The following is an 18,326-nucleotide window of genomic DNA, read 5'->3' as shown; positions in this document are numbered from 1 at the left end:
TCTAATCATTTTTAAAATATTTCAAGTTCAAAATAGCTTTGTTTATACCTCAAAACTTCCAAAATAGTTGGAGGATTTTGGAACTCAGAACTTCCATGCGCTCAAAGTGGCATTTTGAACATAGAATGGTTCAAATTCCAAGTCTGCAGGCACCACTACTATATATCTCTTTTACACTTTTCCCTTTCATACATCCATAAGCACCAAAAGCACATATGAGAAACCTCTTCACTGTTTTATCTTTTATGACACATTCCTCTAAGGTATTTTACTCTGGCTGCATGAAATGAGAAGTGTATTAAAATAAATTCTTAATCAAATAAATAAATAGTCTTTAGGATTATTGAAGTATTAGCTATTTAAGACTAACTTGCACTAATTACACTTCATGGCATGAAGCAACAGCCCCAGAATGTACTCGCTAAGAAGCATTAATGCATTTCATCTAGTGGTAAATTTAAAAGCATACACAGACATTTCTGATCCAACTTGAAGAATCCTCTTGAAATTCCACTAAAATTTAACACTAATTTCAATTAATTCATTAAAGAAACAAACACTGTGTGCAAGACTGCAATCACATGCATTTCAGTCCAATGAATTTGACAGAAATGTTTCTCAGAAAATGTAAGACTGAACTAAGTAACTCCTGTAACATCAGAGTATGTCCTAACAGTGAGACACATGCTGAGACGAGGAGTAGTACTCTAATGTTTATTACTGCTACATAAACAGAATCCTAACAAACTGAATAAGCGTGGGGAAAATGTTAACCAGCTTACAGACAGAGACACGTTCACAAAGTTTCTTCAGTAATAATTTTTCTACAAATGAGATTACCAGTTGGGTGGATTGATTTGTGTGACTGACTCCGTTGGCAAGCCTGCAGTATTCTCTTGTCTATTATGAAATCACACTGTGGAGAAATGGCTGTTGTGCATACATTTAAGAATGAGTTAAGACGTATCCAGGAACTATAAGGAACCTACACAGGAGGATTGAGAGCCAATTTGGTCAAGTGGTTAAGGTTCTGGGCTAGAATCCAGGAGTCTGTGAGTTCTAGCCCCGCCTTAGGCATGAAAGCCGGCTGGGTGACCTTGGGCCAGTCACTTTATATCAGCCCAACTCAGTGCAATGTAGACTAGCCTCCGTGTGGTGCACCCCGGGCAGTGTGACTTGTCACGGCTAAATAGTCAACACATCTGGCTGCTGGACCTCACAAGGATTTCCCAGCAAGAAAAAGCAGCATGACACCAAACTGCTATGCCATATGATTAAAAAAACAAAACAAAACAGGAGGATTATTAGTATTACTGTATCCAAACTGAGATTGTACCCAAAAATGAGGAAGGTCAGGAATGGGCACAAAGTCCCTCCCGAATACAGTACTGAAAGGTGTGTGTCCAGTGCTCTGATGAACGGAGTTGTTGTATGCCACTTCAGCGAAGGGGAGGAGATCTACCCAATTGTCTTGTTGATAGTTTACAAATGAGCGGAGAAACTGCTCAAGGGTGGCATTAAGAGCTTCCGTGGCTCCGTCAGTCTCAGGATGCCACGCCGTGGATAAGGCTTGTTTAGTGCCAACAAGTTTTAAAAATGCCCTCCAGAAGTGGGAGGTAAACTGTGTCCCGCGATCCGTGACCAAACGGGAGGGGCTCCCGTAGATCCTGTAGATGTGGATTAGGAAAAGGCGGGCTAATTGTTGTGCAGACGGAATGGAGGCACATGGAATGAAATGGGCTTGCTTAGAGAAATAATCTTTCACCACCGAAATCACAGTCTTTCTTTGGCTGGGAGGCAAATCAACGATAAAATCCATGGAGACCTCCTCCCAAGGGCGGCAGGGACTGGCGACAGGTTGCAGTAAGCCCTGAGGTTTACCCCCCTTCCGTTTTGACATGGCACAAATTGGACAAGAAGCAACATAATCCTTGACATCACGTCTTAAGGAGGGCCACCAAAATTGCCTGCGGATCAGGTGTAGAGTCTTTACAAATCCAAAATGACCTGCCAGCTTATCATCATGAGACCCCCTTAAGATTTCCTTTCGCAAAGCATCAGGCACATAGAGGCGATTTTGCCTCCAAGCGAAGCCTTTGTCAAAAGAAACCTTGTCCCTATTTGCTTGCAGCCAGGTGTCAGATTTCAGCTCAGAGAGAAACTTTTGTTGCAATTGGGAAGGAACAGCCGGAGCTCTAGCAGCCGGTGAAACTGACGCTGAGCCCCCCCCCCCCACACACGGGTCTGGCTGCGTGTGACAGCTTGCATCCCCAATTGGGGTTCTGTCCAAAGCGTCCCCACGACTTCAGGTGCCTGGGCTGAATCCTGAGGCAAGCGTGAAAGCGCATCGGCCAGGAAGTTTTTCTTCCCTGGGATGAACTTTAACTGGAAATCAAAACGGCTAAAGAATTGAGCCCAACGAACCTGCTTAGGGCTGAGTCTACGAGGCATGCTAAGGGCTTCCAAATTCTTATGGTCAGTCCAGACTTCAAATGGACATTTAGCCCCCTCTAAAAGGTGGCGCCAAGTGTCTAAAGCCACTTTCACAGCAAAAGCCTCTTTCTCCCAGACATGCCACCGTCTTTCTGTTTCAGAAAACTTTCGGGATAAGTACGCACAAGGCTTGAGGCAACCGGCAACATCGGCTTGCATCAAGAGAGCCCCAGTGGAAAAATCCGAAGCATCCACCTGAACCACAAAGGGTTTATCGGGATCAGGATGTTGCAGAATAGGTTCAGCAGTGAACAACCCCTTAAGTTTGTCAAACGCCACCTGGCATTGAGGCGTCCAATTGAGCACAGCCCCCGGGTTTTTTACCCTGCGTGTATCGCCCCGCCCCTTGGTTTTCAGTAAATCAGTTAGAGGCAATGCAATCTCAGCGAACCCCTGGATGAACGGGCAATAATAGTTGCAAAACCCCAGGAAACTTGAGCTGCCTGCGCATGCGCGGGCACTCCCAATCCCAAATAGCTTGCACCTTGGCAGGGTCCATTTCCACCCCAGCATCCGAGATTCTGTACCCCAAATAGTCCAGTTGTGTTTTGTGAAATTCACATTTAGAGAGTTTGGCATACAACTCTGCCTTTCGTAGTTTGCTAAGCACCTGTTTCACCAAACGCTCATGCTCTTCCATTGTTTCAGTGTAAATCAGCACATCATCCAAATACACCAAAACCCCCTTAAACAAATGATCATGCAATACCTCATTAATTAGCTGCATAAACACCCCAGGTGCCCCTGCCAACCCAAACAGCAACACCTTGTACTGGAAGGAGCCCAGCAGGCAATTGAAAGCAGTCTTCCATTCATCTCCTTCCCGTATACGGATACGGAAGTATGCCTCCCTCAAGTCCAGTTTAGAGAATATTTTCCCTTTAGACAGATGTGCTAGCATGTCTTTTAGGAGGGGCAACAGGTATTTATTTAGGACCGATACTGCATTGAGCCCGCGGTAATCCGTGCACAGTCTCAAAGTCCCATCCTTCTTGGCTCAGAACAAGACTGGGGCGCCCACCGGCAAATTAGCTGGCTGAATAAAACCCCTAGCTAGATTTTTGTCCACAAACTCACGTAACGTTGCCAGCTCCTTTTGCGTCATGGCATAGATTTTAGGTTTGGGCAGCTGTGCATTAGGGACCAATTCAATCGCACAGTCAGTTCTCCGTTGAGGGGGGAGTTGATCCGCCTCCTTTTCTCCAAACACATCTGCAAAACTCTGGTACTGTTCCGGCAGGCCCTCCAGGGGGGCGGCCGCGAGATGCGGGGTCGCCGCCGCCACCCTCCCCACCGCAGCCTGCGGGGCGTCTTCTTCTATAGGGATTTGGTAGAACCCATCCCCAAATGTCAAAGTTCGGTGCACCCAGTTTATGTGTGGGTTTTGCTGGACCAACCAGGGCATCCCCAGAATGACCAACGGCCCTCCCACAGGCGCCACGATAAACGGCAGCCCCTCCCTGTGGCTACCCATCTGCAATGCCACCAAATCTGTAAAATGGGTGACTGGCTTCCCCCCCCCCCCCCGCCGTAGAACCATCCAGCTGGGTAAAAATCATAGAGTGTTTTAGGGGGAACATGGGTAATTCCAACGCATCCACCACGTCCGGGTGCATCAAGCAGCGGGAACACCCCGAATCGACCAACGCCCATGCTTCCACAGTTCAGGTGCGGGAGCCCAGCTTAACTTTCACTGCCAACGTAGGAAAGTTTCCACTCACCGAGGGGTAGTTGCGCCCTCCCTCTTCCACCTGCCCAGCGGCGCCCTTTAGAGCAGGTGGCTGGCGTTTCCCGCTGGCTGGAGCAATTCGGGCTCCCCCTCCTCTCCGAAATACGGGACTCCTTCTTCTTCGCCCTCAGCTACAGCCACCTTCATCTTTCTGGGGAAGGTGGGCGACTTCCCCGACGATCTCCCCTGGCGCTCCTCAGGTCTCCCTTTCGGGCATGCCACCGCTCGGTGGCCCTCCTTCCCACATCGGAGGCACTGCCCTTTCGCGTAGCGGCTTTCCCTTTCCTCCTGCCACGCCGTTCTTCCTGCTCTGGCCGCAGTGCCCATGGGTTTGGCAGCTCTCAAAATGGCCATTTGCTTGGGACCCCTCTTGCTTTGCGCAAACTTCGCGTGGGCCTGCTCCACATTCCCTGTCAGCTGTATCCAATCATATAGAGTGGTTGGGTCTGCCCTCCCCAAAGACCACCTCAACAATTTGGGTCGCAGACCATCCTTGAACATTTCTATCAGGGTCGTCTGCGACCAATCATCCACCTTGGCAGCTAAAGCTTGGAACTCTAGGGCGTAGTCTGCCACCGACCTTGATCCCTGGATCAACTCCCTCAGGGCCACTTTGGCTTTTTCCTTTGCCAACGGGTCAGCAAAGTGTAACTTGAGCGCCGACAAGAAGTCCTCGAATTCGGTCAATTCTAGGGCCTCCATTTCAGTCAATTGCACAAACCAATCAGCTGCCCTGCCTTCTAGTTTGGTGGCCACTGCATTCACCTTAGCCCTCTCCGAAGGAAACAGCGCCCCAAACTCCTCCATATAGCTCTTCGCATTCGTCAGGAAAAATGACAACTTCGTGGGGTCCCCATCAAACTTGACCGTAAACTCCCTGTATCTAGTGCCCAGCGGGCTCTTCTTCCTCTCCTTCTGCCCAGTCTTTCGCTTGGCACCCATCGATTTTTCGTCGGGGGGGGGGAATCCGAAATCCTGACTTTGGGATGTCTCTTCTCCCCCCTTTCCATTCTCCTTCCTCGGTCATCCGAATGCCATGGGGGCGATGGGGACAATCATCTGGGGCTGCTAGATGGTGAACCCGCCCGATGTCTCCTCCGACCTTTCATCCTCGCCCCCGGGGAGGAGGGAGGAGAGGGGGACGACTGGCGGGAATGGTGCTCCCTTCTCTCCCTGACTGGGTCCCACAAAGCCAACGATATTTTCAGCACCATTGCCTCTAGGGATTGCAACCTGGCATCCCACCCTTGTGCTTTCACATGGGTTGCAGAGTCCTCCGACCCTCTCTCACCGGCCACAGTCACATTCGGGGACAGCGGGTACCTCAGCTTCCAAGACGTCCTTGACGTCCCTGGTAGAGGTCCCTGCTCCTCATCCCACATCACCTGCTCAGTCGGCGCCTCTTCTGCCTTCTTCATCACCTTGGACTTCACAGCCTTTTGGATCGCAGGACTGGGACTCAACACCCCCGACAGATCCTCCGATTCCAGAGTGGGTTCTCTCCCACCTCTTTTAGCCGTGGAATCCGGCTCCCCAGCATCTGAGTACTCGCTCTCCCCCGAGTAAGGAGTGGGCTCAGTCATCGCTAACTCTAGTTCCTCACAGATTGCTCTGGATAGAGTTTAGCGGTAAGGGTTTAAGATTCTCAGCTTTATGTAATGGTTGCCTAATCTAACAAAGCCAGACTCACAAGTGGACTCTATGAAATCTGGTTTATTGAAAGATTAGTATGCAAGTACAGAGAAAGCTGAGAATGAGCAAAAGCGCGCCAAATACAAATTAAGAACCCTCGGCTCAAAACGTAAGACCTCCCCCCACCCAGCCGTTCTAACCACCCCCCCTCCCAGGTGCCAGTAACTGTCTTCACCAGTCCTGGGAAAACAACCTTGAGCATTTGAGAAAACCCAAACACATTCCATTCCCTCAACCAAAAGATAACAGTCCGGGCTATGGCAGCCTCCCTTCCCTGCAAATCAAACACGCAATTAACAACTGACACGTGAAGTGTTACAAATCAAATACGTGACTAGCAAATGACATGTGAAGTGTTACGATGTACCAGGCACATTGAAACAGTGAACATGACAACTATGTCTAGAATTCATTTTTCTCAGGACCATTTAAAAACACTGTGATGAAATTATAAGGGGGCTCATGGAGAACAAATTCTTTTCAAATCAATGAATAGCCCCTTTCTGAACATCTATACTGAAAAATAAGGCTCCAGGAACTGATGGATTACCAGTTGAGATATTTCAACAATCAGATGCAGCAGTGGAAGCACTTACTCTTCTATGTCAAGAAGTTTGGAAGACAACAACCTGGCCAACTGACCGGAAGAGATCCATATTCCTACCCATTCCAAAGAAAGGAGATCAAACAGAATGTGGAAATTATTGAACAATTTCATTAATTTCACATTCTAGCAAAATTCTGCTGAAAATAAATCAACAACATTTGCAGCCTTACATCGACAGAGAACTACCAGAAGTCCAAGCTGGATTTAGAAGAGGACGCGGTACGAGAGATATTGCTGATGTCAGATGGATCTTGGCTGAATGTAAAGAATACCAGAAAGATGTTTACCTCTGTTTCATTGATTATGCAATGGCGTTTGACTGTGTGGACCATAACAAGTTATGGCTAATATTACGAAGAATGGGAATTCCAGAGCACTTAACTGTACTCATGAGGAACCTGTACACAGATCAAGAGGCAGTCGTTAGAACAGAAAACGATGATACCGAGTAGTTCAAAATTGGAAAAGGTGTGCGGCAAGGTTGTATACTTTCACCCTACTTATTCAATATGTATGCTGAACAAATAATTTGAGAAGCAGGAATGTACGAAGAAGAACAGGGTATCAGAATTGCTGGAAGACTCAAAAACAACCTGCGATATGCAGATGATACAACTTTGCTTGCTGGAAGTGAAGAAGACTTGAAGTACTTGCTGATGAAGATAAAAGATTATAGTCAGCAATACAGACTACACCTAAATGTGAAGAAGACAAAAGATTCTCACAAATGGACCAATAAACAATGACATAATAAATGGAGAAGAAATTGAAGTCGTCAACAATTTCACTCTACTAGGATCAATGATCAATGCCAAGGGAAATAGTAATCAAGAAATCAAACTACATACCATGCTGGGAAAATCTGCCATCAAAGACCTGTCTAAAGTTTTTAGAAGTAAAGATGTCAGTTTAAAAACAAAGGTGTGTCTGACTCATGCCATGGTCTTCTCAATTGCCACATATGCCTGTGAAAGTTGGACATTAAAAATGGAAGATAGAAGAAGAATTGATGCATTCGAATTATGGTGTTGGCGAAGATTACTGAAAATACCATGGACCGCCAGAAGAACAAACAAATCAGTTTGAGAAGAAATACAACCAGAATGTTCCCTAGAGGCGAAGATGATCAGGCTCAGACTCTCATACTTTGGGCACATAGTCAGGAAAGACCGATCACTTGAAAAGGACATCATGTTTGGTAAAGTCGAGGGCCAGCAGAAAAGAGGAAGACCTTCAATGCAATGGATTGATACAATTACCACAACAATGGATGCAAACATTGGAACAGTCAGGCATATGGCGCAAGACCGAACAGCCTTTCATTCTGTTATACATAGGGTCGCCATGAGTCATAAACGACTCAACAGCAACTAACAACAACATACTGAAAAATATCCCACTTTCAATATAGCAAGTTTTCTGGTAAGAACATAGGACCTCAACCAAGTAATCTATTCAGTATGATTGTAGAAGGCATTCATTTGTTCAGGTATAAAACCCTGGTTCACAAAATAATGTACAGTAAACACATATTGTAGGATATTTTTATCTGAAATATTTTTATGTGCACATTGAATAAAATTGTTTAATAATAGGCAAAACAAATAACTGCATTCTCATCTTTTTGTTTACCAGCCAGCTTGTCACAGAGCCTGACACTGATTAGGGATGAGAGGGAATGACTGGCCGAAGGTCACCCAGCTAGCTTTTGTGCCTAAGAGAAGACTAGAACCTGGGTCTTCCTGGCCCAGCATCTAAATAACTATGCAACACTGGCTTTCTTTTCTACTCTTATCCATGAGGTGTTATTTAATTAAATCTTGTTCAGTGCAAGATATAAAAAGTAGTGAAAGAATAACCCAATACTATAATTAGTAGTTTTACTTTTTTTTCTTTATAATATATTTGGCTCATCAGCTGGGAACTTCAAGTTCTTTTACTGCTATAACAAATTCCTTATTTCCCACGTGTATACCTATCAGTTTCAAGCAAGTCTGTCAAGTATTCACCTAGAGAGCAGCAACACATTGGCTCATGCACAGCAATATGGACACTGGATAAATATAGCCTGATTCCTTTGAAACATCCATTTAAAATTGACAGATTCCTTTAGAATCATTAAACCTTCACCTAGTTTAACTATTGAAGTCAAAACTATATGGAGAATAATAGCAAATAAAGGCTTAATATAAAATCCCAAATAAAGTTTATTGGCCCCTGCAATAAAAGGAAAACTATCTTTCCCATTCCAATAACGTAATTTATAAGAAGTGTCAGCTATTAACATGCTATGTTCTACCATCTGTAATCACAGGATGCTGATAAATATTTATTGTAGGTGAATTCATTTAGTATTATGATATAAGCTGAGCTAAGCAATAAAATGTATCTGCCTATAATAAACTAAGTAATTACTGCATCCCTTCATTTAAAATCTCAGTAGCTGCATACACATTCTGAACCATCATCAATGCTAGAGTTGTGCTGCACATATATAAAAGTTACTAGAAGCTCTATGAGAGCCAGTTTGGTCCAGTGGTTAAGGCACCGGGCTAGAAACCAGGAGACTACGAGTTCTAATCCCGCCTTAGGCACAAAGCCAGCTGCGTGATCCTGGGCCAGTCCCTCTCTCTCAGCCCTAGGAAGGAGGAAATGGCAAACCACTTCTGAAAATCTTGCCAAGAAAACTGCAGGGGCTTGTCCAGGCAGTCTCTGAAAATTGGACATGATTGAATAGAAGCAGCAGCAGCAGCAGCATTTCCAAATTACTCCTAAGGTGGTAAATATTATTTTAAAAAGCTCCCAGCCTCAAAGGACCTCAAAATTCATCCTATTCGTTGTGCTTATTTAACCATTTATTTCCTCAAAATCCTTAACAAGCAAGTTCCAAAAAGGTATGTGCAACACAAACCATCCAATTGATTTTTTTCAAAGTCTAAATAATTCAATTGCATATCATGCCTCATCCTACAAAATTAGACTGAAACGAGCTGCATGTGATGTCCCATCACGTGTTACAGAAACTTTCAAAAGAAATTATAAACGAAAGTCTGATGTTCCCTATAACTTTTTAGAACTACAGACTAGGGCTGAACCTTGGTACATTGTCCTCTCCCAAACGATTTTTGTAAAGCTGATCAGATTAAGTTCAGATAAGTATAGTCCCCTACTGTACTTTGATGCTGTGAGAAATACTTTACATAGCTAAATTTCAACATGGACCCCCCAAATGTAAGCACTCTTACAAAAAAGAATCTCGCAAAGCCATTTACAAATTGCTTCATTCATCTTTGATGTTATATTTCTCAGATAAATGAAAGAACAGAACTTCTAAACTTTTTAATGGTAAGGCCTAAGTAACAAGACTCCCTGGAGGAAGAGCCAGTTCCACTGAACAGATGTGGCTGTCATTTTGGGGTACAATCTCAGTTTGGATACAGTAATACTAATAATCCTCCTGTTTTGTTTTGTTTTTTTAATCATATGGCATGGCAGTTTGGTGTTCATGCTGCTTTTTCTTGCTGGGAAATCCTTGTGAGGTCCAGCAGCCAGATGTGTTGACTATTTAGCCGTGACAAGTCACACTGCCCGGGGTGCACCACACGGAGGCTAGTCTACATTGCACCGAGTTGGGCTGATATAAAGTGACTGGCCCAAGGTCACCCAGCCGGCTTTCATGCCTAAGGCGGGGCTAGAACTCACAGACTCCTGGATTCTAGCTCAGAACCTTAACCACTTGACCAAATTGGCTCTCAATCCTTCTGTGTAGGTTCCTTATAGTTCCTGGATACGTCTTAACTCATTCTTAAATGTATGCACAACAGCCATTTCTCCACAGTGTGATTTCATAATAGACAAGAGAATACTGCAGGCTTGCCAATGGAGTCAGTCACACAAATCAATCCACCCAACTGGTAATCTCATTTGTAGAAAACTTATTACTGAAGAAACTTTGTGAATGTGTCTCTGTGTATAAGCTGGTTAACATTTTTGCCCCAGCCACAATGTTGATTGGGCTTAGCATACTGTGAAAACCCAGGTAACAGTGATTTATTCAATAAACAACATTAAGATGATCATGCAATAGAATAACATGTAAACCTCTCACACCCCACATCACATACTTTTCTCTCAAGAGAGAGTGCAACAATTTTTTGATCTCCTTCATAGAATCACAGTTAGAGAAGAAGCTACAATCACAGGTCTATGCCGGTTCCTTTATATTCTTCAGAACCGCTGATTCTCTTCAAAATATAGGTAACAACAACCCATGATTAAATTAAATGTGCTGACCATATTTACTCAACCTTAGTAAGCTTGCTCAAGTTTAAGTCTGTAAGATTAGCTCATACGCTGCACTTGCCCATAATGCAGTTGGTCTGGTTTTAGCTAAGCATATTCCATAAATTCACCCACTATGGTTTGTAAACTACTCTCCACACCTTAGCACAGTGTTTCTCAACTGTGTCTACATATCTTAAAGTTGCCATGGTTGAGAAACACTGCCTTAGCAAAATGAGTAATCCAGTTACTATGATGTGCGTCTAATGACTGAAGACAGCTTAGTAAGCTGTCCAACCTTAACCACTGTTTGGACTCATATCTCATACAGTCTGATGGATTTTGGCTTGTATTTTGCACAAACAGAGCTATTATAGTTTATAAACTATGGTTTATGGCTTAACATATGGAGTGAACCCAAGTACAGTGAAACTTATTTCCAGGTATCTAGGTATACAACCACTGCCCAACTTATGAGTTATAGACTACGCCTTCCAGTTCTTTTAGGTCACAATGTCTATAAGAGTTCTAGGTTATGTACGTATTACACAACTTAGCAACACTGCAATTAGGATGTTAAGGATTCAATTTCAAATCTTTCAACGTAAAACATTTGTTTTAAACTGGTCTTTTGATCTACTCCTGTATCTATCACCATGACACTATCACCAATGGCATACCAAAAATTTATGATAGGCAAAAACTGCTCATCACGATCTATATACTACTAAAACTCTCATTCTGTTTATCTGTCTGTCTGTACCCACAAGTTAGCCCAATGGTGCATTATACCACAACAATTTTTGAATCAAGGTACCTAAAATCTGCTAACGTAAAGAATGTGTAAAAAATCCAGGACCCATTACTCATGTGGAATTGAAAATTCCACAATGTTCAGACCAGTTTTATTCACAAAGTTGTGGCTGTTGCAGTGTCCCTGCAGTCACGTGGTCGTGATTTCCGATGCTCCCTGCCAACTTCCCACAAGCAAAGTCAATGGGGAAGCCGGCAGGAAGTCGGAAGTCACTCCTGTTCCCACTACTTTTTTGCCTGCCCGTGGTCATTCTGTTTATCTGTTTAGGTAAGGAAATATAGACTTATTACTGAAGTTCATTTGCCACTATAATCATTTTTTAATTTATGATATATACTCTTCTTAGATGATCACAGGACCATCCAGCATTGGGGTAAAAAAATGGTCAGCCTAAAATTTAATGTTCATTCTGGTCACATCAGACTGCACTACCTTTCTCTCAAAGGATGACCCAATGGGTCACAGGGTTGTCTAGTATACGCATAAAACTGACTGGGTTCACATTTCATGCTAAACCATAGTTTACTAACAAGTTTGCACAACTTGCTAAGCCATACATTTTAGTTTACAAATCACAATGGCTGGGTTCCCACATCCCACTAAGCCAAAAATATCAATCATTATTGTTTGGTATGACGTTTTAATTGGAGCATTAAACTTTTAAACTGGGAAGTATTTTTTTTTAACTGGAAGGTTCTATAAACTCCACTGAAGGTTCTAGCATTTCCACAACTGAAAGGATCAGGTAGCAAGTAATGGCAAATGCTTCTGCTTATTTGTTGTTTATTCGTTCAGTCGCTTCTGACTCTTCATGACTTCATGGACCAGCCCACGCCAGAGCTTCCTGTCGGTTGTCAACACCCCCAGCTCCCCCAGGGACGAGTCCATCACCTCTAGAATATCATCCATCCATCTTGCCCTTGGTCGGCCCCTCTTCCTTTTGCCCTCCACTCTCCCTAGCATCAGCATCTTCTCCAGGGTGTCCTGTCTTCTCATTATGTGGCCAAAGTATTTCAGTTTTGCCTTGAATATCATTCCCTCAAGTGAGCAGGTTGGCTTGATTTCCTGGAGGATGGACTGGTTGGATCTTCTTGCAGTCCAAGGCACTCTCAGAGTTTTCCTCCAACACCACAGTTCCAAAGCATCGATCTTCCTTCTCTCAGTCTTCCTTATGGTCCAGCTCTCGCAGCCATATGTTACTACGGGGAACAACATTGCTTTAACTATGTGGGCCTTTGTTGTCAGTGTGATGTCTCTGCTCTTAACTATTTTATCGAGATTGGTCATTGCTCTTCTCCCAAGGATTAAGCGTCTCCTGATTTCCTGACTGCAGTCAGCATCTGCAGTCATCTTCGCACCTAGAAATACAAAGTCTTTCACTGCTTCTACATTTTCTCCCTCTATTTGCCAGTTATCAATCAAGCTGGTTGCCATCATCTTGTTTTTTTTGAGGTTTAGCTGCAAGCCAGCTTTTGCACTTTCTTCTTTCACCTTCATCATAAGGCTCCTCAGTTCCTCTTCGCTTTCAGCCATCAAAGTGGTATCATCTGCATATCTGAGATTGTTAATGTTTCTTCCAGCAATTTTAACTCCAGCCTTGGATTCCTCAAGCCCAGCATGTCGCATGATCTGTTCTGCGTCCAAGTTGAATAGGTAGGGTGAGAGTATACAGCCCTGCCGTACTCCTTTCCCAATCTTAAACCAGTCCGTTGTTGCGTGGTCTGTTCTTACTGTTGCTACTTGGTCGTTATACAGATTCTTCAGGAGGCAGACAAGATGACTTGGTATCCCCATACCACTAAGAACTTGCCACAATTTGTTATGGTCCACACAGTCAAAGGCTTTAGAATAGTCAATAAAACAGAAATAGAAGTTTTTCTGAAACTCCCTGGCTTTTTCCATTATCCAGCGGATATTGGCAATTTGGTCTCTAGTTCCTCTGCCTTTTCTAAACCTAGCTGGTACATCTGGCAATTCTCACTGCAGGAATTGCTGAAGTCTACCTTGCAGGATCTTGAGCATTACCTTACTGGCATGTGAAATGAGTGCCGCTGTTCGATAGTTTGAACGTTCTTTAGTATTTCCTTTTTTTGGTATGGGAATATAAGTTGATTTTTTCCAGTCTGATGGCCATTCTTGTGTTTTCCAAATTTGCTGGCATATAGCATGCATTACCTTGACAGCATCATCTTGCAAGATTTTGAACAGTTCAGCTGGGATGCCATCGTCTCCTGCTGCCTTGTTATTAGCAATGCTTCTTAAGGCCCATTCAACCTCACTCTTCAGGATGTCTGGCTCTAGCTCACTGACCACACCGTCAAAGCTATCCCCGATATTGTTATCCTTCCTATACAGGTCTTCTGTATATTCTTGCCACCTTTTCTTGATCTCTTCTTCTTCTGTTAGGTCCTTGCCATCTTTGTTTTTGATCATACCCATTTTGGCCTGGAATTTACCTCCGATGTTTCTAATTTTCTGGAAGAGGTCTCTTGTCCTTCCTATTCTATTGTCTTCTTCCACTTCCGCTCATTGCTTGTTTAAAAATAATTCCTTATCTCTTCTGGCTAACCTCTGGAATTTTGCATTTAATTGGGCATATCTCCCCCTATCGCTGTTGCCTTTTGCTTTCCTTCTTTCTTGGGCTACTTCTAGTGTCTCAGCAGACAGCCATTTTGCCTTCTTAGTTTTCTCTTTCTTTGGGATGTATTTTGTTGCCGCCTCCTGAACAATGTTGTGGACTTCTGTCTATAGTTCTTCTGGGACCCTATCTACTAAGTCCAGTCCCTGAAATCTATTCTTCACCTCCACTGCATATTCCTTAGGAATATTAGTGAGCTCATATCTAGCTGATCTGTGGGTCTTCCCTAATCTCTTTAGTCTGATCCTAAATTGTGCAAGAAGAAGTTCGTGATCGGAACTACAGTCAGCTCCAGGTCTTGTTTTTACCGACTGTATAGATGTCCGCCACCTTTGGCTGCAAAGGATGTAGTCAATCTGATTTCGGTGTTGTCCATCTGGTGAAGTCCATGTATAAAGTCGTCTCTTAGGTTGTTGGAAGAGAGTGTTCGTTATGCAGAGTGAGTTGTCTTGGCAAAATTCTATCAGCCTATGTCCTGCTTCGTTTTGTTCTCCCAGGCCATGCTTACCTGTAATTCCAGGTGTCATTTGACTGCCCACCTTAGCATTCCAGTCTCCTGTGATGAAAATAACATCTCTTTTAGGCGTGTTGTCCAGTAGGTGCTGCAGATCCTCATAGAACTGCTCTACTTCAGCTTCTTCAGCATCTGTGGTTGGGCCGTATATTTGGATCACTGTGATGTTAGATGGCTTGCCCTGAATTCGAATTGAGATCATTCGGTCGTTTTTTGGATTGTATCCAAGCACTGCTTTAGCCACTTGACTATTAATTATGAAGGCTACTCCATTTCTTCTGTGGTCCTCTTGTTCACAGTAGTAGATCTGGTGGTCATTTGATGTGAAGTGGCCCATTCCAGTCCATTTCAGTTCACTGACACCCAAAATGCCTATCTTTAATCTTGACATCTCACCAATAACCACATCCAATTTGCCCTGGCTCATAGATCTTACATTCCAGGTTCCGATGGTGTGTTGATCCTTAGAACATCGGATTCGCCGTTCACCACCAGCACCGTCGGCCGCTAGCCGTCCTTTCGGCTTTGAGCTAGCTGCGTCATCACGTCTGGGGCTAGTTGAACTCATCCTCTGTTCCTCCCCAGTAGCATTTTGACCATCTTCCGACCTGGGGGTCTCATCTTCTGATGGTATACCGACATATCTGTGGTTGTACTGATCCATTTAGTTTTCACGGCAAGAATACTGGGGTGGGTTGCCATTACCTTCCCCAGGGATCGCCTTTAGTCTGACCTCTCTGTCATGACCTTCCCGTCTTGGGTGGCCCTTCATGGTTTAGCTCATGGCATCATGGAGGTGCTCAAGCTCCAGCACCACGACAAAGTAACGATCCTTTGCTGAAGTTCTGCTTATTACCCTGGAGCAGATCACGGTCAGAATCAGCAGGTCACCATACAGAAAGAAACAGACTAATAATCTGAACACCTGTACAATAACAGTATTAATTTCTCAGCTTGCATTCTTCACTATTACATCTCATTACAATAACAAATCTCCCTTGTATGTACTGAAGCCAAACAGAATCTGGTCAAGGTCCTCACATACAACTAATATTGAAAATGACGATAGCTTTAAACTTTGGACATTCCCTGAGCTAGGCAAAGATAAACTGAGAAATTAAAGTCAAAAAGGAAAGGTCAGCAAGAATTTACAGTCCTCATAGGATGATCTGTGGGAGGCAGTGAGAGTTATATAAACCTGGAGAGATAATTGAGATACATTAGCCTTTATTTCTTAGTTTATTTCTTAGTTATCAGCTCAGGTTTTAATACTGTCCTTTCTTCCAATGACCAGTGACATACTTTCCCAACAATATTGATTCCTCTTAATTCAAACTCTTGGTATACAGTATATACTACACTCCTCACTATCTTTTGCTCCTTTAATTAGCATTTGCACAAGTATGAAGTGCAAGTATCTGCTGTAGCAACTTATTGAAGCAGAATAGCTACCAGTTTAATAACAACAGATGGCATCCCCTTAGAAACCACAAATCGCATCATTTTGGCTTCCTTACAGGAAAGGTGAAACAGAATCATAATAGGATTCTGCAGCACTTCAAATCACAAGGAGGGAATGTGCTTCAGAAGGCACAGGAACATAAATGCAGTACTGCCTGCAACTTCTTAAAGCAGCTGTGTCTTCCCCCACCCATCATTCAGCTGTCATGTGATCCTGGGAAAAGACATGTTTCCTTTAAGCAGCTGCAGAGGGGCATTGCCTTCACAATCCTGCAGGCTCAGAAGCACTTTTCTGCCTTGGAATCGGAAGACTTGCACATCTTAAATGTAATTAAAGGGGGGGGGGAAGTGCCTCTTAGGGAGAAATAGCAACAGCACATGCCCACTAGATATATCACAGAACAGCCATTCTCAATCTAGTATCTAAGTATGCTGAAGATTTATTAGGCCAACCAACTCAGTGTGACTGCACAGCACACAACATAAACACACTATTTATTTATTCATTTACCAAATACGTATGGCCATCTCACAAAAAGTGTCTCTGGGCGGTGTACAGCACTTAATTCAATAAATAAATAAATAAATAAAAACATTCATTTTTTAAAAACGATTAAAGAAGCACAATATTTATTTATCAAATTTGTATGGCCACAATAATGATGATAACAAGAATAATAGCAATAAAAGCTAACAACAAACAAACAACTAACAACAGCCAGTTTGGTCTAGTGGTTAAGGCACCAGGCTAGAGACTAGGAGACTGAGAGTTCTAATCCCCCCTTAGGCATGAAAGCTGGCTGGGTGTCCTTGGGCCAGTCACTCCCTCTCAGTCCAACCCACCTCACAGGGTTGTTGTTGTGGGGAAAATAGGAGGAGAAAGGAGTATTAGGTATGTTCCCCACCTTGAATTATTTATAAAAATAATAAAGGGGAAATTAAAAACCAAAAAAACTAGGAATGTAAAATGACAACCAAGCACAAAACAAACCAACCCTCAGAGGAGGGGATCCCACTCAACTGACCCCTAATGCCTGGGGGAAGAGCCAGGTCTTAAGGGATTTTCCAAAGTCAAGGAGAGTTTGGGCCAGTCGTGCATCAGGGGCAACCACAGAAAAGACATACCTCCAAGGTCCCATAAGATGACAAGACTTTAAAAAAGGAATCTGAAGCATGCCCTCCCTGTGGGAGCTTGTGGGGCAGGCAGATGCTCTTGGGAGAAGGCAGTCCCTCAAGTAATCTGGTCCTATGCCATGTATACAGCAATACATACACGGTACAGAAAAAGAGAGAAAGCTTTATTCCATCTATCACACATCTTATACAACAATGGGTACATTTTAGAGAATAGCAGCCAACAGGAATAACACAACAGATTAAACCTCTCACTTGAAAGGCCTAGCAGCTACATTCAAACCACATACAAGGCTTGCCTTAATCTGATATATGTTAGAGGGTGTCCTTGCCAGTTGCACCAACCCAGACAGTTCCAGTCCAGGTGTCACGCAATCGCCCTGCCAGGGACCACCCATCCCCAGGCCTTTCAGCCCCCCAAGCCCCCCTCCCACCCCACATGCATCCTCCTCCCGCTCAGCTCCCCAACCCGAGGTGAGGAGCGGGGGGGGGGGTGGCAGGAAGGCGGGGCTTCTCACCAGGTAAAGGGTCCCATAGATGCGGAGCGACTCTCCCAGCGCCCCTTGGGTGATGTGCACGAAGGCCCGCCCGCAGTGGGGGTGCCAGGTGTGCCCGATCTCGTAGCAGTTGTGGGGGATAGACTTGCTCAGCGCCGCCATCTTGGCCCAGCGGCTGGGGGCGAGGGGGGCCGAGGAGGAAGAGGACGGCGTGAGCGCGCGTCAGGAGGATTGACGGCGGCCGCCGGGGTTACTCCCGATCAACCACCTCTCCCCCCGCCCCTTCGCTTTGCCGGCTCGCGTGAGCCCGCTCAGCCAATCCGGAGGCCGCTCGCGCCCGGCCTGTGGCAGGGGCGAGAGGAGGGGAGGGGAGGGGAAAGGGGTTGGCGCGAGCGCTCCCAACGCCGCCCCGCCCCCTGGCGCCCACGCGATCGCGCCCGGGGCGGCACGTGGATGCGGCTTTGCG

The 18,326-nt window shown here is 44.5% G+C and overlaps 1 protein-coding gene across 1 annotated transcript in view; it reads right to left on the bottom strand.

Moving 5' to 3' along the window:
• Positions 1 to 18,073, bottom strand: part of TMEM135 (transmembrane protein 135) — a 175,627-nt gene extending 157,554 nt beyond the window's left edge. The window contains exon 1 of the mRNA XM_063305905.1: positions 17,882 to 18,073. Coding sequence (XP_063161975.1) covers positions 17,882 to 18,022 — 141 coding nt within the window. The 5' untranslated portion in view covers positions 18,023 to 18,073. The remainder of the gene's footprint in view (positions 1 to 17,881) is intronic.
• Between the last annotated feature and the right edge of the window lie 253 nt (positions 18,074 to 18,326).

The sequence above is a fragment of the Candoia aspera genome, chromosome 5, assembly GCF_035149785.1.
Source record: "Candoia aspera isolate rCanAsp1 chromosome 5, rCanAsp1.hap2, whole genome shotgun sequence".
NCBI classification, from domain to species: domain Eukaryota; kingdom Metazoa; phylum Chordata; class Lepidosauria; order Squamata; family Boidae; genus Candoia; species Candoia aspera.
This window is presented reverse-complemented; position numbering and strand designations above follow the sequence as displayed.